Consider the following 23,006-nt stretch of genomic DNA (forward strand, 5'->3'; position numbering starts at 1 on the left):
AGTTGTTTTAAATATGCTACTGCTACAGTGCCTTGTTAGCTATTTTAAATGTACACCACTACAGTACATTGTTAGCATTTAAACATGCTACAGTATAAGTGGCATTCTCTTTTCTATTTTTACTCTTTCATTTTTTAACTTTTTCCTAAAATAATTAATATACAGATCAAATCAATGCCTCTGCTCACTTGGGTGGTTTCTTTCAAAATAACAATGCACTTATCAACACTATAACAATTGTTGCAAACTGGGATTTTAAAGCATGAGAAGGCCTTGAATGATTTATTATTTCTTTTGGTTTACCAAGTCATTGGGTTTTGTTCTTTCCAAACAGAAAGGAATGTTGTTAAGACCAGACTTTGACATCAGGTTTTCTACTTTAAATTCCACAAAGCAACTGTCTATAATGCCACAACAGATAATTACTATCCTGAACATTCATCTTGGCCCAGTGCCAAAATAAGCCTCTATGGACAGGCTTATTATACCAACACTGGCTACACTTAATAGATTAAGATACTCCCCTCTTATTGGACCCTTCACCCCTGTCAATGAAATGGTAGTGGGCAGAAAGTAATCAAGCCATTCTATCTTGATAAATGCATTTTGACTTTTCTGACTCTTCCTATTTTTATAAATCAAAAGAAATTAAGAGTGACATGATACACCATCTTTTATATGTGTTAGATGAGTGATGGAAACTACTTTATATAAAAGACATATATGACACAGACCACTATAAAATTTACTAGCAGTTCATTTGTGTACAATAGTCTGTAATACAAGATACATACTATCAAATAGACATGTTTGATATAGAGTACCGTGTTTAATACATGTATTATAGAAACTAGCTGATTATTCTTCATGCCAGTGCATTAGATCCGCACGTTATGTATTCACAACATCATATTTGCATCCTGAGAATAGAGAAAAAAGTTTTCTGTGATGGGAAATGGAGGCAAAATGGGAAAATTGTGACCCCTACTGCAAATATACATGCACACAAGATAAAAAATTTTGCAAAGTTGGGGTTGTACATTACATAATAAAAACGTTTTTCTTGCATCATACATATAAGCAAGTGTTTCATTATTGTATAATGTGATATGATATACAGGGGTGATGGAGACTAATGTATATAGTAGACATCATCCCCTCTCTACCTGGGTCCAACGTGTGTGGTGCCCTCTAACTCTATGCCACACAACATCTGTATCATGTCTTTTCCATATAGTAGTCTATATCGTACAGTCCTGTTATATACACAGTATTCTGCATTACATGTCCACTATATATATTAATTTGTATCATGCAGTTCTGTTACAATCACTAAACTCCATCATATCATTGTCTGTTATATTTAGCATGTCATACATGCCTATTATATATACAGTAGTATGTTTCCTAAATGTCAGTTATCTACAGACATGTATAATGCTTGTCTATTATATACTGTAGTCTGTGTCAAACATGGCTGTTATATACAATTATCTCTTATTCATTCCCTTACGTATGGGCAATCCTGTGTCATACTATTAAGGAAGGTAGTAGTGAGAATGTTCAGTTTCTATGTAGAGCTTGCAGGCTGGAGGCTATCCTAACTAAAGTTGATAAAATAGGTAAATGGAGGCATCAGCCAGGTAATATTTCTCTGAGGATTTTAAAGGAAGTGAAAGAAACACAGGATACATGAGCCACTTGCCACAAATTATTTTGAGTCCTTGCATTGTAGAGAAATACCAACAGAGTGGAAATCAACTAATGTCACTCCTATCTAAAAAGGATGTATCATAAGTTGTCCCACTATTTATAGCCCTATTACAGTTCTGGGAAAAATTTTGGAAAGACTGAAAAAAAGATACTTTGCATTGGCACTTAAAGTTTAGAATTTTATTGAATATTCAACATGGTTTCACCAAGGGAAAATCTTGTCCTATAAATATTTTGACATGCTTTAAAAATGTTACTGCATATGTGGATGATGGTAAGGGCATAGATTTGGTGTATCTATTTTCAGAAAGCTTGCAAAGAAACTTATCTCTGTAGGTGTGGAGGATAAGTTAACTAATTGGATAGAATAGTGTCTTTATGGAAAAAAGCAGAGGGTTGTTATAAATGAAGTTCAGTTAAACAGGATTAATGTTGCAAGTGGCACACCTTAGGTGTCAGTCTTGGAGCCATTAACATAGATGAAGGAATGGCCAATAAGTTATTTAATTTTGCTGATACTATCAAGGTATTGGGTGTTTCTGGCTGTGAAGAGGATGCTGCTGATTTACAAAAGGATTTAGATCATTTAGTGAGTTGGGTAAATAAATGACAGATGGGTTTTATGTTAAATGCAATATACTGCATGTAGATTATAATAATTTGAATTACAAGTATAATTTGGATGGGAATAACCTTAAGAAAGTCATGAGAGAAAATGATTTTGGTTTAATGGTTGATCAGTCTCTTAAGCCATTGAAGCAGTGCACTGTTGCTAGTGGTAAGGCAAATAAGATTTTAGGTTGTATCTTCAGAAATATCAAATACCAGTTTAAAAAAGTTATTTCATTGTAGAGGTCACTGGTTACCTCTGAGTATTGTGAGATAAGATAAGTATCTTATCTTAAAAAAAAAACACTGAATTTTGGAAAATGTTCAGAGGAGGGTTACTAATTTCATACCTGGGATGGAGGGGTTGTAAAAAGAGGAAAGATTAAGTTCCTTAAAATTTCTTTCTGTTGAGAAAAGAAGTTAAAGGAGATGTGATTATAGTGTTTAAGACTGGAAAAGCAATTGATGCATCAACATTTTTCATACTTAACAGTGAGAATTAGAGAACTAAGGTACACAAATATTGATCTTGACAAGGAAGAAGAAGCTGTCTCCTGTAAAGACAATTTTCTTTTAAATAGGGTGGTTGGCCTATGGAGATGGGTTGCCTTTAGGTGTTGTAGAGGTAATAAACTTGCAAGAGTTAAAGAAAAAAAAGCTTGAGACACATGAATGATAAGGACTGGCTTTTTTTTTTTTTAAGTTTTAGTTTGGCTGTTCTATCCTCTAAGCCAAACTATAACTTTAATTATAGTCTTCTTAGAAGATAACAATGATTTTCACAGAATGCATTTCTTGGGCTACCAGCTTCTGTGCACAATGCCAGTGTGTCCAGAAAGGTGTATCTTTTTTGTAATATGTCTGACATGTCATATTCTTTATTTCCCAATAATTATCTTTTAGAAGTTGCAGCCTACCTAAACCTTCTTTATTTTTAACACTGAAAAAAGAAACCTTTTAATCACTGTTTCTCAGCCATTCAACTTTTAGTAGAAAGATCCTTTGCATCGCTTAGAGTTGATTCATTACCTTACGTATTTTAAAATACAAAAAAATGAACCCAATATCTTTAATTACAATAACATGTTATATAGCATGTATACTAAAAATTGGTATGAAAATATTTGATTCTGATGGAGATTTTAATTTTGCAGATAGATATGTCACATGTCCATGCAAATTAACTCTTAGAAACTCTGGAAGCTAAAATGAATCCTTGTTGTTGCTGGACTATTTTCATAACAGTAGATTTTTTACTTTTGCTGCAGTGATATTCCTTTCAGAATTTAGGATGATTACATTAATTTTTTTACAACAAAAACTGAATGTCATGAAATTTTTATTACAAAATTCATTAACTGATTTTACATGCATCTATTTTATAAGAGAAACTTTAAATAAACATCAGAATGAATATTACTTAGAAAATTTTTCATCATGTGTCAAAAATTAACTTTTTTCAATGAGGCAACACTTTCATTATTTTTGTCATCTCTGGCAATCTTGACAAAATAAGTAAATAGAATGGATATTCTATAACAGACTTTTTTCTTTTTTTGTTTGAGGCACAATCATAAGTGCAATATTACTATCACCTGCTATTCCTTCAATTACAAATTTATTATGTGCTTTCCCACTTCTAAATGCCAGACAGCCAGAACTCTGATGTTTAAATTACAGCCGGCAAGAGTAATCGAAGCTTCGTATATGGATCTTTTTCCGCGAATATTCGAATGCAATAATATTCGGAAATTCGCCTAATTAATATTAATAAATATTAACTTACCATTGTAGAAAAATGAAGTCAAATCTGAATAAATAACACTTTATTTAACTTTTTTTGGTAGTTGTCTGCTAAAGAGGAAAAGGAAATCCAACTTTTGTGAACATTGCATTGTGGGTACAAGATTACAGTAAACCTTCTTAAAGTTGCTACTTTGGTGCCAAAAGACTTTAAATATGGAGGATCAAGGCAGAAAGTCTGCTGTTTGGAAGTATTTTAAACTAGATGGAAAGAAGGCAGAGTGTCAGCTCTGCAAAGCAAACCTGTCATTTTGTGGAGGTACAACAAACCTAAGAAATCATATGAGTAACAGGCATAGTGGAATTTCCCTAACTTCCAACAAACAGGTGAGCAGTGAGCACATGGCTGTTTGACATTTCTGAACCTGCAGGAATATTCTGTGTTTAAAATTATATTATCCCATTTTTTTTAAATATATGTTTTATATTTATTTTATGTATAGCTAGCAAATATATAATTAATTATTCACCTGCATTTGCAGGACTCTAAAATGTTACTGCTGCACCTACACTGAGACAAACAACACTCCTGCAGCTGAATCCCTGTGCTACCAAAATGAATGTACACAGCACTGAGAGAATAAACAGGAGCCTGGCTCTTATGTGTGCTGTAGATCTTAGACCACTCAGTTTTGTTGAGGGTGTAGGATTTAGATATTTTGCAAACCAGTTAAACCCATCATACAAAGTTCCTTGTAGAAATACTGTTGGTAACTACCTTACAAAACTGTACAATGATGCCAAGACAGAGATGATTGGAGAACTGAGAGACCAGCATGTTTCACTGACCACTGATTTGTGGACTAGCAATGCAAGGTTACATTACTATCACAGAACAACACATTGACTTGCAATGGAAAATGCACTCAAATGTTCTGGGCACCAGACTCTTTTCTGATAGACACACAGGTCAAAATATTGCTTCTGAAATTCACAATCTGTGTTCTGAATTTCTAAACACCAACAATATTGTCCACTTAACTACTGATAATGCTGCAAATATGCTTGTGGCAGCAGAAAAGTTAGGCATTTCTCACTCTGGCTGTTTTGCCCACAGCCTTCAGTTAGCTCTGCAAGATGGGCTAAGCTTGCACCCATTGCAAAAGCCCTTGGGGCAGGGAGAAGGTTGGTTACATTCTTCAACCATTCTGTTCTGGCCACAAGTGCCCTAAAACAAAAACAAGTTCATATGGCTACTGAAGCCCAGAAGGAACAAGTAAAGAAGGGTCCCATCATTGCAAAGAACCTTATACAGGATTGCCCTACAAGATGGAACTCTCTGCTGGAGATGGTGCAGCGACTGGTAGAGCTCAGAGTGCCCATATATGCAGTGTTGGTAGACGCTACCATTGTAAAAGTGGAGAAAGATTTGACATTGATGATGTCTTTGGGACACGATGCATACAATAATCCCAATACTTCATCCTTTTGCAGAAGCCACTGAAATTCTTGGGAAGGAAGATCTTCCCACAGGGTCCTCAATTTACCCTCTGCTGACAGATATGATGGAGGACCTTAAGACCACAGAGGAAGACAAAGCACTAGCTAAGCAGTTGAAAAAACAATCAGTATGGGATTGGTGAAAAGATTTAAATTCTTGTCAGAAGATGGAGGAATCATTAATGAAGGTCTGAATAGTTCCCTGCTGAAAGCTTCAGCACTTGATCCTAGATATAAAAGTCTAAAATTTTTTGACCGAAAGTCAGAGAAAGGAACTTCATGCCAACATAGCAGAAGAAATCAGGAGATCAAGCAACACTGCAGAAGTCAAGAAGGAACCTGAGGCAGATGAGGTAACAGAACCACCTGTAAAAAAACCCATTATGTCAAAAGTTTTGAGTTATGTAATGGGTGATACAGTAGACTTGACAGAAGGCAGTGATGTTTCTTCAGTTGAGGAAGAGTTGGCTGATTTTGTCAGAGAGCCTCTAAGGCCACCAAACCCTCTTCAGTGGTGGTCTGTGTACAGGTCAAGGTTTCCATCAATTGCTTCAGTTGCTAGGAAATACCTGTCTATACCTGGTACATCAGTACCAAGCGAACGTACATTCAGCACAGCAGGTTTGACCGTCAGCAAGCTAAGGGCTTCCCTTAACCCTGAACATGTGGATCAATTGGTGTTCCTGAACAAGAACTTGAAGTCAGCAGTCAAAGCCAACATGACAGTCCCTTCTGATTTTCTCCCTGCAGTTACAGTTACCTGTACCCCTTCGAGTGCTGCCAGTACTAGCTCACAGGTCTCTAATCCAGTTTATCCCCAACTTCCTGGGCTTCCATCCTCAAATGTAAAGGAGGAAACACCATGAACAGGAATGTGCATACACTCAGTATTTTCAGTGAAAGTTGTTTTATGAGGTTTTTTTACAAATGTTTTTTATTGTTAGTGTTTAACTTTTAATATTTTCCAAGTAACAATGGACAGAGCATTAATAATTGACCAGGATGTGGAACAGGTCTATGTGGCTGCAGCATAAACTCAGTATTTTATGTCTATTTTAACTTGTTTAGTGTTAATTGTTTTCTGATGTTTTTTTATGTTCATTAATAAAGTTCATGTTTATTGATAATGTTGTTTCCCCAGTGTGTAGAATAAAAGAAAACAAACAACAATAATTATTTTGACAAGTATTTTATTCAACACAGTATAGTAATATAATTACATAAATAAAATAATAATGGACAACAATTTTACAGCATCAAAATAAGAAAAAAACAGGTCACAGGTGCCAGAAGTCAGCTTTTGTACAGAGGGCTCACATTGAACAGAGCAGCAACAATATGGTTTACAGTAATACATTACCCATGGTGCACTGTGACAGGAAGTTCAAGAAAAGAATGTAAACTTCAGTAAATGATGAAAAACAAGTTATTTCTACTCTTTACTGGCATAAATATTGCAATTTAAGGTAAGTTAATTATTAATTAATAATTCTAAAACGATCTAACAAGTATATGCACGAATATTCGGATATTCACGAATTTTCGCCCACGAATATTCGAGTGCCGTTCTGACATTCGTTGACCGGCCTAGTTTAAATAAGTGCTACTGTATTGCTGGTTAGGGTAAATGGTTCAAAATTACGTTTTGAATCCCACACTTCATCTACATCACTGAAAAGAAAAATCTATAACTTCCATTCTTTTTGTTGTGTTCATTTATGATTCTTTTGTTTTAAAGTTTCTCCACTTATTGCATTAGAATCATGTAATACTGTAACATTTCTACACCACAGATATTCATTCTTGGGCAGATTATATTAAGAAAGACGTACATAAATTGACTTCAATAAAGTCATTATGATGCAAGATTTATAAGTCATGTTCTACTTGTGGAAGAAACTTAGAGTAGACATTTTTTATCAAATGCAGTTTCCTTTCATCCAATTATAAATATATTTGACTACAAACTTCACCTGCAAAACACTTCTGTTTTAATTATTATTATTCTTATTTTGTAATATTTTATTTATTTTTCTCACTTTTCTGTTAATTGTATAAAATATTACTTTTATGCATTAACAATAATGATAATAAAATGCCTTTAGTTCATATGCAACACTGAATTTGGATATTTGTACTGTATTGTATTTTCAAAAGTATACTTAACAAATATAGGGAAACTCTTTGCTTTATCTCCAAATTCAGCTTTTGACTTAGGTAAAATTTCTGCTTTATCTTTGTCTAATAAGTTTGTTCTCCAGCAGCTGCATGTTTTATGTTATCTCACATAATTCTAGGTTCATGATGCAAGGGAAAAACTAGATGATTTGTGATGTGAACTGACTTTATCAAGATGCCTGTACCAGGCTTGGGCCTATTTAACTGAAAATGCTGTTATCCTAAGACTAACGTCAATTGTATGAAGAGATATTTTAGCCTCTGTGTCAAATCTCATTACAAAGAGACATTTCAACAATATGGTTATAAACAATGGCTAAAGGTACTAGAAGCCTAGTAAGGCTATGAAAAACATGTCAAAAGCCACAATGTTGAATGTATAAAAGCTTGGAACAATTATAACAAAAGTGTCCTGTAGATAAAATGCTAAATAACAAAGACAGGAAAAATATTTTGTAAGAAAAAAGGAAAAGCTTTAGTAATATGATACTTCATAATTATTACTTGATGTTATAAATATCTTTACTCATCTAAACCTTCCTCTCTGAGGACACAGAAAAATTGAATACACATCCACAAAATATTTTTCTTGGGGTTTCTAGTGCTGTAATCTAGATTTGGTTGACATTTACAAAATGTAGTTACATATCATCCTCACCTCAAAATAAAATTATTCATGTCATTATTCTTCTATCTGCCTAGATGCAATACTTGACCAACATGACCAACTTTCTTATGTTGTTGGATATGTCAGCAAAATGGATAAATAATTTGATATATGCTGAAGATGATAGTACACTCTGATGTGAAGATATGAATATTCAGATAACTGCAGCATCTTTTTGGAAAAGTTTTATTTGACTATATTTGTGTTAAAGGATGTTATGGCTGTCATATTATGCTATGGTCATTACATTGGACTATCTAAATGTAGAAAAGATTTGACCCTAAAGGCATATTATTTGCACTGCTTTGCAATTTTTTTTAATATTTAGTGATTAAAGTAGAAGTCTAACATACTATATCATTCCCCTAAGAAATCTTCAAAAATCAACTATCTAGTATAGCATTTTACTAACTATATACTTTATATTAAAAAAGAAAAAAATCATAATTTTTTGACATTTATATGACTTTGGACAAATTTGTGAGACAAGGAAAGGTTTGCCAAGCTCATCACTCCCATATTCACTTTACTGTGAATAGCTATATGCAATTTTCAATCTTACTTAGTGAAAACCAATTTTATGTATATGCTTCTCCATCAAATCAGTTTAATCTGAAAATACTACAATGTGCTAATTTTGGCCTGAGGTGTTACTTTTTATAGCACAGTTAGGGAACTTATCTACTGTTTCATGGAGTAGTTGCATTGTATCCTATTGGCCTTTCACTTAGGGGTAACTTTGCAACCATCACATGATTGAAATAAAACTAATGACAAGAAGTCAGCTAATCAAAGTATCCACCAAGAACTTTTGTTTGGCTAAATAATGGGAGAGTGACTATCATTCTAAACTGCATCCATGGTTCCAAACTGCATTTCAAGGCTAATTTCATAATGTTCACATTTTCCCTATTAAATGCTAAAATAGTTTTTATTTTTATTTTCTCTTTTCTTATTTTCATCTTTCGATGCTCTACTCATATAAGTGGTTGAGTCTAACAATGCAAAATGCATATTTTTTTCTTTATGTTCATTGACTTTAAGATTTCATAAAACTTTAGTTTTTTGAACTTATAAACTCAGTGTTTTACAAAAATTAAAAAATTGTTAAAATATCATCTGGACATACTGACAAATTTGGTTTGTTGAATTTCACATAAAACAACTTGAAGGCTATCCAAGCTGGATTTTTAATCTTGAAGTGATTAGCTAGAGGGAAAGCAACTAGTCAACATTACCCACACTAACTTTTGGGCCACTCTTTACCTATGGGACTCATTGTTACATTTATAGGCGAAAAGGTGAGTATGTTCAGTAATAGTGTTTGGGTCAAAACCCTAACTTCCAGGCAATGTTAGTATGTAATACAAAACAAATGAAATAGCTGTATTAAGTTTGTTTTAAAAAAATCTGTATTTACTGAAACATTAAACCAGCTCTACTAGTGATTAACATGGTATAATTTTTATTTCACTCTTGGTTTCCTTTTATTACATGTACTATTAGCATTTATACTTAACAACTGTGCAGTAGATTTTTTGGTTCACTTTAATACTATGATATATATTAGTTCTGTGTGAGCTGTACACTGTATGTATTCAACTGCAGGAGGTGAATCATTCCCTACATGATAAATCAGTAGTTAATGGGTTAGATGTTCACTTATCTAAATATAACTTCATTATTGAATAAGAAATGTGTGAATACTGTAGTTAAAGGATATAGTGTTGTTCTGTTACAAAAGGGTAAACATTTTTTTCTCCCTCACTGTCGTTCATGGAATGGTTAAAATGCAGTTATATCATATACATTTCAACCAAAAACATTAGGTCAACTACCTCTGCTTACTTATATGTTCAGCATATTTTTGTAGTGGTTTTAGTAAGTTTTTGCACAAAACTAAATGTAATTATCTTCCACAAGAAGCTTTTTTTACACAACTGAATGATGATGATGCATGCTTAGCTTAATGATAATGTTTTACCACACTGAACTTTTTATATAAATACATATTGGCTACTTGGTGATCACAGTATTTATTATTCAAAACCTGAAATGTCTTGTCTGTTAGTTGTTCCTCTAATACTGCAAAATAAATATGCATACCCCCTGTGGTTTATAGTAACTGAAGGATAACATACTGTAGACAGAATTTATTGTAATAATTATAACATGTTGCAGACTTGTACAAAAAGTAAGCTAAGTCTTTAGGTGATTCATATTGAAATAAACTTACTATCTGAAATTAAGAGAACTTTTCTATTAGTGTAATGTATGTTGAGAAAATTTGCATTTCATACAAAATAAATCCTAGTCCCCAAAATTCATTACCCCTTTCAAAATGGGCTTAGTACAATATTCATGAGTTTGTCCACACACTTGCACAAATCAAATATTTGCATATTCACAAAATTTGGTAAACTATTAGTAAAGATTATCAGTTTTTTTAATGAAATATTTTTACTAAAGATTTATTTCTGAAAATAGTATGTTTTGTTACTAGTTTAAGTGCAAAGTTATTTAATGTTATGGTTAAAATAAACTATTTCTTTGTCCGAAAATCTCAAATATTTGCATAACCTCTAAAATCTCCTAAATACGTTTCAAATGTTTGTTTTCAGTAAGACTATATTTTATGTTATTTTCTATACTCTAGCTATGTGGGGTCTGTCACTTCAAACTCATAACCATCATAAAAAAATAAATTTTTTTCATGCTAGAAAGACATATAACACAAAAATACAAATTTTTAGTCTAAGGAGCTTAAGTCTCATAATATTATATATAAACACATACATTTATTATTATATTGACCTTCCAGTCATGCCTACCTATCATTACATAACTTGCATTGACATGGTACACATGCAACTCAGGTCACGTATCCAGTAGTATAAAACTGACCTGTTTATTTTTTTAACTTAAAAATATTAGTAACTTGAGTTCCTAATCTATATAAAATTATAGGATTAGTATTTTGGCATCACAAACATCTAATTTTAAACAGTGCTGCATACCACTTGACTCACTAAAATCTATATTTGGATGTGCTTTCCTAATATTTAATTTTAAATTAAGAACTTAACTCATACATATATACAAGTTATACGTTCAAACTTTAATATTAAAGTCTGAATTATAATCTACACTTTGATTCCAAACTTACTGACAAAAATTCATAAAATAGTAGTTGAATAAAATTTTGAATGCAAGTCAACAAATGCTTAGTTTGGTTGGGAAAGGGTTAAATGATGTTGGAGAAATTAGTGCAAAGTATATTAATACAGAATTAATATTGTGCTACCATTGGTGGTGCCTATTTATGAAAAGTCAATTTGAAGTGATGAAATATTATCCTGTGTAACAATCAAGGACTTCATGTGTGCAATAGCCAATATTTTGACAAGTTTAAAGACTCATTAAGTAGACTGCATACAAATATATAATGTAAAATATACCATGTATATGTCAGGGTGAGTTACTACTTGAAAACTTTACACTGCTTAGTAAATTGATATAAAGCCAAAGTATCTCTAAAGATATTCCCTCAGTTAGGCTTCACTAGGAAAAAAGTATCTGTTAAATCAGTCTTGGGAACTTAAAGTCAGATTGATACAAATAAAGATTCTCATAATTGAATTACAAGTTATCTTTCACTATGAAATACTGTTACAGGTAGCAGTGGCATAAGAATTAAACAGTCAATCTATAAACATTACCAGATGCTGAGTTATTATATTTCTTCTGTATTGCCTTAGTATTGAACAACCACAAATACAATTTTTTTTACAAAAAATAGCTATATTTCAAAAATTAATAGTAGAAACTGATTTGTAGGTTACAAGAACATTCCAGTTTAAGCAGCAATACATCATAATAAAACTGATAATGAATGTTATGCTTGAAATTGTTATCAATGTTATTGTAATGTAATTTTCCAACCATTATATAGTATACAACTGGTTAGCCTCTACATAATAGTTGTGCTAAACAGTTGCTTCATTAACCTTTTGGGATACTAAGAAGCATGTCTTCCATGTTAAAGAAAGTGATACCTACTACCACATGAAAGAGACAAGCAAATGTTAAAATCTATGTATAAGAAAATTATCAGAATGGAGTTAAAAGTTTCTGAATAGCAAGAGAGAACAAAAGTTTACTGATAACACAGCACCCACTATATTTAAATGTAGTAAAGACTATCACTTGAGCTCTATAACTATGGGACAGGGGTAGCTTTCATTGCCATTTGTACCTCTACAAATACGGTTTGTTGATTGATTGATTTAGTGTTTTATGGCACAAAGCAGCAAGGCTATCTGCGCCAGACATTGGGTAAAAAATGTAAAAAATAAATGTAGTAATAGACATAAATGGAAATGAAGGTAAAACAAAGTATAAAACCAATGTTGACACCTAGTCTACAATGTTAAGATAGAAGGCAGAGTATAAGAAGTTGTAAGGTATTTACTCCAGCAAAAAAGGTAATGATCATAACCCGCCAGGAAGACTAACAGGTAAGTTCAAGAACCACCGTCAGCCACCTGAAGTTGGTCTTTCCAGTCCTGGTTCCGGGTTATGTGTCATAGCAACCAGTATCAAAATGTAAAAGAATAGAAGTTTTAAAAGATACATAGCAAAATTGTAACAATGAGTAGCCAAATGTTCAGTAAAAAAATAAAAGTAAATGAAGATAAAAGTAAAACGACAATTAAAACAGAAAATGGCGTAAAAACCAATGTTGACATCCAGTCAACAAAGTTGTAAAGGACTACCTATAGCAGAATGGTATTGATCATAATCCACCAGGAAGACTAACAGGTAAGTATAAAAACCACCGTCAGTCACCTGAAGTTGGTCTTTCCAGTCCTGGTTCCGGGTTATGAGTCAATATGGCCAGTACTAAAAAGTAAAGTAGTAAAAGTGTGAAATGATATGCCAGGACGGCTAACGAGTAGTTCAAACAGTAGCGTTAGTCACCTGAAGTTGGCCTTTCCAGTCCTGGTGTCGAGTTATTTAATGTTCTGGCCATTGTCCAATGTCAAATTGAATGAGAGAGATTAAAACTGTAAAAAAGGAACCACAATTAAAAAGGTGTAATGAATAAATATGCAACACTTAAATGAGATTAAAAAGATTAATGGCCATTAAAAAATTAAAAAACGTTATCAAGGTGGACAGAGTCACCATCACCAATAACACTGTCCAATGTTACAGATTGACCCTGGGAAAAAATATGTTTAAAATATTGCTGTCGTTGAGAATTGTAACGATGGCAAGAAAGTAAAACTTGGCTGATAGTGATTTGAGTGTTACACAAACAACACATTGGTACATCAGTTCCAGATAAAACAAAATGATGAGTTAAAAAACTGTGACCAATGCGTAGCCTAGTGAGAATAACTTCCTCCTTCCGAACTTTATGGAAGCTAGATGGCCAAAGTCCAATATAGGGTTTGATTTGAAAAAGTTTGTTGTCACGTTGCTCACTCCAAGTGGACTGCCAGCTGGCACGGAGCTGAGCCTTGAAGACAAGACCATAGTCCATGTACGGAATAGGCACAGGGGTAATGGTGCTGGAGCAGACAGATTTAGCTGCCATGTCTGCAAGCTCGTTCCCGCGAATACCAACATGGTCTGGTATCCAGAAAAACTGGATTGAAGTAGCTGCTAATGAGAAATGGGCCAGTCGGTTTCGAATATCAGTGAGAACAGGGTGTGAGCTAACGTGTAGTGATTCCAAGGCAAGTATAGAACTAAACGAATCAGTATAAATAGTGCAGTTGGAGTACTGCTCAGCTGCAATATGATCCAGGGCAAGAGATATGGCATACAGTTCAGCAGTGAACACAGAAGCTGTAGAAGGGATTCTGCGTGCAACTACTGACCCACAGCAGAGCCCACTGAATTACCTGATTTGAAACCATCTGTATAAATGGGAACTGAATGATTGTTTGAAAGATATTCATTGAATAAAAGACGGTACTTCCAATCTGGAGTATCTGCCTTTTTTAGGTGACTGAAAGAAAGGTCACATTTGGGGGCTGTAATAAGCCATGGTGGGATGGGCTGACCTGTGGAATCTGCAATGTTATCCAAGGACAGACCCAATTCATCCAATTGCGCCCAGATGCGAAGGCCAAACGGAGCAATGACAGATCGTCTGTTCTGAAAAAGTACTGCCCACCGAGGAAGGAAAACACATTTCCAGGTGGGATGCTTTGGTGAGGAATGAAGTTTCGAAGTATATTGTAAAGATAGTTGCAAACGGCGAAGGTGTAGAGAAGGTTCATGAGATTCAATGTATACACTTTGAACTGGAGAGGTAAGGAAAGCCCCAGTGCAGAGTCGAAGTCCTTGGTGATGAATGGGGTCCAGCATCTTTAAGGCCGAGGGTCTCACAGAGACATAGACCATTGATCCATACTCGAGTTTCGATCTAATAAGAGCACGATATACCTTTAACATTGAACAGATATCTGCCCCCCCCAACTGGTAGAAGAGAGAACTCGGAGGATGTTCAGTGCTATTGTGCATTTCACCCGAAGCTGCTTTAAGTGTGGTATAAAGGTCAGTTTACGATCAAAGATAAGCCCCAAGAACTTGGTCTCCGAGACCACTGGCAGCAAAACTTCATCGATATGAAGTTCAGGATCAGGGTGAATACCCAGTCGATGGCAAAAGTGCATGCATACGGTTTTAGAGAGAGAGAGAAATTAAAGCGGTTCGGCAGAGTCCACTTCCGTACACGATTGAGGGCGGTTTGTAGTTGCCGCTCAATACATCTTATGTTTGACGACTGACATGAGATATACATGTCAAATATATTGTCCATCAACAATGGGACATACAGCCCATTTGCAACAGTGAGAGGGAGTTGTTCAGTGATGGCATTTATCTTTATACTGAAGAGTGTAACACTCAATACACAGCCTTGAGGGACTCCAAGTTCCTGTACAAAAGAACGGGGAAAGTGTCGAACCCACATGAACTTGGAATCTCCTGTCCATTAAAAATTTCTAATAAACATGGACACGTAACCCATATGTATGGAGGTCTCGCAAGCCTTCTCTATGTCAAAGAATATTGATACAAGATGTTGGTGGTTGAGAAAGGCTTCTCTGATAGATGTTTCAAGACGAATTAGGTGGTCTGTGGTGGAGTGCTGTCGACGGAACCCACACAGGGTGGGCGAGAGGAGGTTGTTTGATTCAAGGAACCAAACAAGACGAGCATTAACCATCCTTTCTAATGTCTTACAGAGACAGCTCGTCAAAGCAATTAGACGGTAGTTTGAAGGAATCTTGGGATCTTTCCCTGGCTTAGAGAAAGGTAAAATAATAGCCTGGCACCAGGCATCAGGAAAAACATTCTCCTGCCAGATCCGGTTGAAAACAATCAGAAGGACATCAAGAGAAGCAGGAGATAGATGGTGCAGCATGTCATAATGAATATCATCAGGTCCAACAGACGTACTGGCAGCCCCATGAAGGGCCATTTTCAGTTCCACCAGGGTAAAGGGACAATTATAGTCTAAGAAACAGTCAGTTCGAAAGGAAAGAGGTGATCGCTCTGCCCGAGTCTTGATGGCCAGGAAGGTGGAGGAACAAGCAGAAGTGCTAGATACCCGGCAAAAGCTTTCACCTAGAGTGTTAGCGATGTTCCGAACATCAGTCACCTCCTGACCATCAGAGAGTAAGATCGAGAGGGGGACAGAATTGTACTGCCCATTAACCTTTCCGAATCCTGTCCCATATGATCTTGGAACTGGTGATAGAAGATATGCTGGTTGTGAACTTAATCCAAGATTCCTTCTGGCTTTGATGTCTTACCCACCTAGCATGTGCACGGGCCTGTTGGAAAGCAACCCGGTTTGAAAGTGTGGGATATCTACGAAAAGTATCCCAGGCCCGCTTTTGAGCCTTCCGTGCTAAGTGGCAAGCAGGATTCCACCACGGACGAGGATATCGTGGAAAATGTGTCGAGGGTTCAGGAATACACTGAGCAGCTGCATGTGTAATACAGTCAGTTACTGCTGCTACACAGTCGTCTATTGATGGCAGAATCAAGTTCTGCGAGAGCAATGAAAGTGGACCAGTCTGCCTGATCCAGCTTCCACCGGGGCACGTGGGTAGGGTGGCATCGACCACGGTCAGTCTCTCTCAAAAGGATCGGAAAATGATCACTGCCTAGTGGATTACTGTCAACCCTCCATGAAAAATGGGATAATAATGAAGGGGAGCAAACCAAGAGATCAATAGCGGTAAAGGACTGACTAGGTGCATGAAAGTAAGTGGAAGAACCAGTATTGAAAGGAGAAAGATTGTGATCAGAGAGCATCCGCTCTACAGATCTGCCCCTCCCATCAATAATAGCACTTCCCCAGAAGGGATGATGTCCATTAAAATCCCATAGGATTAGAAATGGAGATGGCAACTGTTCAACAAGAGCATCAAGATCTGATTGATCATATATCTCTCCAGGGGACAGGTACAGAGAACAAACAGTGATGGTATGACCCAAGGAAAGACGGATGGCTACAGCCTCCAAGGGTGTGTTGGGTGGGCACGTGTTGATCAACCAACAGTGCCACCCCTCCATGTACTCGACCATCACACAACCTGTCATTTCTGTACAGAGAAAACTGCCAAATGGAGACAGTATCAGCAGTTTTGAGAAATGTTTCTTGTAAAGAAAGACAAACAGGATGGTAGGAAGCAATCAGCGTTTTGATATCATCCAGATTAGAACGTAAACCTCGACAGTTCCATTGTATCAAGGTGGCCATTTTAAGAACCCTTCGGTTTACGACCACGTCCTTTTTTCTTTACTGTCTTTAGTCGGAGGAGGTCTATCAACCTCCATGGATCCTGCTCTGGGTCGGGTGGGCAGGTTTTTGTTATTGGAAGGGGAATCCAGTGACTGAGGACGCGAATGAATAATTGTTTTGTCTCTTGTGGTGGGAGAAAAAGATGTATCAGAAGAAATGCCTGTATTTGAAACTGAAGGACGTGGATCTTGAGGTTTGTATTGGAGGAACAGAGATGGGTGTGGAAGTCGATTCATCAACCTTTTTAACCACGGAGGTCAAAAGGCTTTTCATTTGTTTTGAAACGATTCTCTTGGAGGCACAGAGAGATCTGTCTGCATTCCCACTGTAGTTGTGGAATGAAGTGCAGCAGCATATGTCCGAGATGGAGTTGTGGACAGCAATTTCCAAGCCTCAGAATAACTAATGTTATGTGTCGTTTTCAAATGCTGCACCTCTTTTTTTTCCAAACATTTTGGGCAAGAATGAAAGTAAGAGGGGTGAGAACCATTGCAGTTTACGCAATGTGGGTTCATGTCACAGTCATAGGCATCGTGGTCCTTGCCTCCACAACGAGCAAATGTCAGGGAACCACGACAAGATGTCTTTGAATGGCCGAATCTCTGACATTGGAAACATCGAAGAGGGTTTGGTATGTATGGCCGAACCCTGCAAATGAGATAACCTGCCTTGATGGTGGCAGGTGCACGTGGTGAAGTAAATGTTAAAACGAGGGTATTTGTTGGCAGTGTAACTCCATCTTTGCGAGTGTGTTACTGATGTTGAAGATTGCTGTTCTGAGTATTCAAGACATGGTCGCTTACCCATTGACTGTTTTTTTACAATTTTATTTAAATTCTTTGGAGGATCCATAGGAAAAAGGAAAAATTTTGGTACCCACTGACCCCACCCACCATGGAGCCCTACAAAGTCATGCAAGGATAATGCAGCAACGCCAGGGTTTCGTGAGCACTATACCCAAACACCAGCATCAGGCACAATGTCCACAACACCCGTTGAGAACTTCCAACACTGGTACTTGGTTGACTCTAGCCCAAGTGGACCAGCCGATTGACCCAAGGGGGGCCACCCAAAGGCCGCCCGTCTACAGGAATTCGAGGCCAAAGTGGTGTGTTAGAGTTGGACCCCTCAACCACCAGGATCCTCTCCTCCCCTTCACGGGTCGTCACGCACAGCAAACACGTGGGTGGATGTTTAGATCCCAGAGAAGGTAACCAGATAGAACAGAACCTTCCCTGGGAGGTCCCCTCACCACGTACAGGAATCCACACCGAGGGGTACAAATACGGAAGAACCCATTCTCTCCCCATTTAGATCCACAACTGTTTTTTACAATCCAAAACTTTTCTCCATTAGAAACACCATATCCAACCAGCACAATAGCATGATTAGTTTCTTCAAAGAAATTCAAGGTGTCTTTAAGACCTGTATGGTGGTATATACCACTACTGTAATACATAGTCATTTTGAACTCGCAGCTAATGGTCCATTCTCCACTAGTTGTATTCACATTTATTCTTCATTACATCTAAAAAAAGTTTTATTCATTTTTTTCCTTCTCAAATATTAATAAACTTTTATGAATTGAATAGTTTATGCTGTAATTTCCATTTAATTATACCAACATTCATATTCCTTAATCATGTATAGCTAATTTTCCCAAGTATAAACTCACAATAGAGTGGGGTGGTTAAAGCAGAATTTGTCAAATTGCAAACTTTGAGTTAAAAGTATGAAACTAGGTGCAATTATACATTTATCCATAATAACCATTTTTGGGTACAGAACTGCCACTAGTAGCTGTGGTAAAAACTAACTTCAGCCTGTTTTATAGCTTTAGATATTGCACATGTATACTAATAAATCACATTTTCTTTATGGAAACAGACTGATACAAATTGTTTTATGACACAAAGATTTAGCAGTTGCTATTTTTCCCTATCATTATGACCCACTTCTATTTTAAGAGAGCTACATAATTCTAGTGAAATGTCTTCTCAGAAATGAAACTAATAAATGAAATATTCAATTTTGATTTTTTTCTATTCCTACTATACATTCGTTATTTAATTTAATTATTTGCACAGTCTCTGAATAGTTCACCTGCAAGATGATTTTTATGTTAAGTATTTACAGTTTTTTTAAGGTTAATGTTTATAATTTATTTTCCATTTTCTCTACAATATCATTAACTAGCTATTGTTATCAGTAAACAGTGTATTAAAATGTTTAAATATAAGAAACTGAAATATGTACATACCTTTTAGCTCTTTGTCGAATAATCTTAAAATATCTTCTTTGGGTTATATGCATAATTTAACGTGTTTTATTTTCCTTTCAAGTTCTTTACCTTTGATTACTTATGTCAACTCACATCAATGATATAACATTAACATGAGTAGGTATGATTCAGCATCTTGCAAAATGTTTGGATTTGTTAACCTTATGAGAGCAGACTGATCAAGGCAAAGCATAAAATAAAGTTACAGAATAATTAAACCTTTCACACATGAACATTAAAACATAAAAATACATAGATAAATGTTTAAAAGTAAAAATTAACTATCCATCAAACTAATATGTATACGGTTAGAAAAACTGTCAAGAGCTATGTACACTGATCTCAACAATGGACTAAGCAGCAGTTTGACTTTCTTTGTAAAAGGCATACTTTGCTTAACTTTAATGCCCTAGCTACAACATATAGTGTGAAAAACTGGTCTTTTCATTGGTTATAATAATGCCATTTAAGTAAAACTGACATTTAGCAACACATCTTCTATTCTGCAAGAGTGTATGGCTTATCTTGAACTGAGGAATTTTTACAAAGGTTTCTTCAAGGAAAAGTTCTGGAATGTACTCATATTACTGGTAAACAACCTATATATAGTGTAATTTGAATGGCTGCAGAGCAGCATCAACATTATACACATAGTTTCTTCTACATTAGCTCTTAAAGTTGAGATCTGTATCCAAATGCTCATTACATGACAACAAACAGTACAGTTTTAATTACTCTTAGATGTTTTTTTTAATAAATGAACAAAACCCAGATAATATAAAACTTTGAATTATAATGTACCATACAGTTATAATTTCATTAAATACATTGTTACTTAAGCTTTAATTAAATTTTGAATGTAATGCAGTAACATGCAGAGTAAGGGGGTTTAAAAATGGCATTATTCTGATCGTATGAACCTGCTCCCCATATTACTACCTTCCCGAACAACATCATAGTAACCTTTTTGTGAACCCTGCCAACATTTCAATGCCCCTCTTTCCTGACATTAATGAAACCATTCAGGGCCAAAATTATCTACACAATTTATATGATTCCCCTTGAAAAGAAGTAATGCTTGCCAGCTTTCAATCCTTAAATACTTGCAAGCAATTTAAGGACTTACAAAAGATATCACCAAAGTGGCTTACATATCCAATCCTTACAATTTTTTTTCAAAACTTTGAGAAATATTATCATGAACCTTAATCTTCAAATTTCCCATTTTTCTTAATGAGCTTTTAATCAATGCTACCATCTTGTTTTCATTAGTAGTTGTTTAGGATTATGAATAATGCAATCTTTATTAATAGATATGGAATGAAAAGTAAAATTTAGTAACCACAACATCTTACAAAAATTGGAAAGGAGCCTTCGTTATCATTCCTCAGATGCCATACTCCAATCCTAACATTTTGCTCACCATTAATATATTTATAGAAGTATATACTGTTCAATTTTATATTTACAGTTTGTTTTTTTCATATTATCAATTTTAATTGCTCACTGCTGTCTTTGAGTGACTCTAAACTTTATAAGTTTCCTATCATAGCACTCAACTTAAAAAACTTCCTAAATTTAATACCTTACTTTAATGTTATTCCTTATATTATTTGTGAGCCAACCTACCTTTTATTTGCAGCTTTATTTTTTTTTCCAAATAATAAGCATGTCTGTTTTAAATACTTAAATATTTTCAGAATTTTTCACTTTTTATCAGTATCTCCAACTAATTCAGTTGCCAAATTCACAATATATAATTCTTGTCACATCCCTTGCAAAAATTTGCTATTTGACATTTGTAGCCTAAATGTTTTTTCCCTTGATCTCAATATGCAATAAAACACCAAAACTAACTAAGCAATGATCACTTTCATACAGATGTTTCTCAATCTCAATTCTGTATTGGAAGATAACATTCCTAATAGATTCCCTGACTAATTGTGAAAAACAAAACACCCTTACTTTATGAGAAAAGTCTCCATCACAGTTTATCTCTTTAAAAGCTCCCAATTTATATGCCTGAAATAAAAATTAATCATAATTATGACCCAAAATATTAATCTCACTATAAAATTTCAGATTAATTTCACCAGAAGGTCAAAAACATATTTCAGCAAATACCTTCTCCCCCTTACATTAATTGACAGAATCCCACTTAAGACTCAACATTCATGTTACTGGCTTTGATATCCTCAACTTCAACAGGAAGTAACTCATATTTTATATGAAAAGCCTCTTCTCATTTTTTTTAGTACTCTCTCCTTACTAAAATAACTTAACTCTTTTGTTCAAAAAAATTTCTGACATCAAGTACTTATTTCTAAATTCTACTTATTTTCATAATATCAGAATCCTACACTTCTTATTAGTCTTCTAAAGTTATCTATTTCATGTACTTTGATGATTACAAAAGTAACAATTTAGGCTATCCTTGAAACTGTTTCTGTCCATTATTCCTAAACTACACTTTTTTATTTTACTTTTTGTGCATTTAATTTGTAATGGTCTTCATCATTATCTAGTACTAGTTTAATACTGCTTAATGCTGAGTTAAATATCCTTGCAAACTTTAACATTTTCTTAAACTGAAAATGTATTTACCAAGATACTTACCTATGTTAACAATGTAGCTATATTTCAATCTCCAGGGTTTCTACTCTCAGCCCATCTAACCATTGAAAATGCTTGCTCCAATCTCCAATCTCATTCAAATGCTTTGGGCAAATTCTGATTTGCAAATTTCTCTGCCAACTTTAATGCACCCCCTATCTACCTATTGTATACAAGTACCCCAATTCAGATAGTGTAATCATTTTTTAAGAGATAAACTGGCTTTCAGTGTGGAGGAAGGATGGGAGAGTGTCAGCTGAGGTAAGTACTATTAGGAACACAGTTTTAGTCTAGGAAAATTTTTATTTCCAAAACATACTTACCTCTTCTGACAATATAGCAAGAATCCCAGATTGAGAAGGTGGAGGGGTCAATGCAGGCATGATCCATACAGAAAGTGTCTACACAGAATAGGAATGTACCAAGATAAAAATAGTACAAGAACTAGTAGAGAACAAAGAAAGTATGTCAATTTTCTGTTTTCTTTGGTACAACAAATAAACATGAATACAATACTGGATGAATAAAATCAACCCTCTCTACTTCTCTTTTGAGTAACAACTCTCCTATGTCCTGGGAACAAAGCTCCACTCACCATGGATCTGTTGGAGGTTTAACATCCAGAACAAGTATGCTTTTAAGCTGGAACTTCCAAAATCATAGATGGAATAGAATATGAGTATTTCTCAGTATAGGCCAATGCCAACTAGACAGTTGAGGTTCCATAACTCAGGATTGGAATTTAAGGATCACAGTACCTGTATCTCATGTTTGTGGCTCAGGCTATTGGATCACAGTGTTATATACATATACAGGGTGAGCCAAAAGTAGGTGGACAGCATTTGGAATAGGTTTATGTATTGGTTATATTA

The 23,006-nt window shown here is 35.0% G+C and overlaps 2 protein-coding genes across 2 annotated transcripts in view; one reads left to right on the forward strand and one right to left on the reverse strand.

Annotated features, from left to right (window-relative positions):
- Positions 1-4,173: 4,173 nt before the first annotated feature.
- On the forward strand, positions 4,174-6,966 carry LOC143250476 (uncharacterized). The gene is made up of 2 exons (XM_076501065.1): positions 4,174-4,452; positions 6,820-6,966. The coding sequence occupies exons 1-2, from the start codon at positions 4,282-4,284 to the stop codon at positions 6,964-6,966; spliced, it is 318 nt and encodes a 105-aa protein (XP_076357180.1). The 5' UTR covers positions 4,174-4,281.
- The window catches only part of LOC143251270 (uncharacterized), a 48,835-nt gene continuing 32,567 nt past the window's right edge, over positions 6,739-23,006 (reverse strand). The window contains exons 12-15 of the mRNA XM_076502710.1: positions 22,458-22,535; positions 21,487-21,543; positions 20,442-20,524; positions 6,739-18,757 (exon numbers count right to left, since the gene is read on the reverse strand). Coding sequence (XP_076358825.1) covers positions 18,406-18,757; positions 20,442-20,524; positions 21,487-21,543; positions 22,458-22,535 — 570 coding nt within the window. The 3' untranslated portion in view covers positions 6,739-18,405. The remainder of the gene's footprint in view (positions 18,758-20,441; positions 20,525-21,486; positions 21,544-22,457; positions 22,536-23,006) is intronic.

Source organism: Tachypleus tridentatus, chromosome 5 (genome assembly GCF_004210375.1).
Source record: "Tachypleus tridentatus isolate NWPU-2018 chromosome 5, ASM421037v1, whole genome shotgun sequence".
NCBI classification, from domain to species: Eukaryota; Metazoa; Arthropoda; class Merostomata; order Xiphosura; family Limulidae; genus Tachypleus; species Tachypleus tridentatus.

Coding starts and splice junctions, on each gene's coding strand:
- LOC143250476 (XM_076501065.1), top strand. CDS start 4,282: ATGGAGGATCAAGGCAGAAAGTCTGCTGTTTGGAAGTATTTTAAACTA. Junction 4,453..6,819: donor CCCTAACTTCCAACAAACAG/GTGAGCAGTGAG, acceptor ACAATTTTACAG/CATCAAAATAAGAAAAAAAC.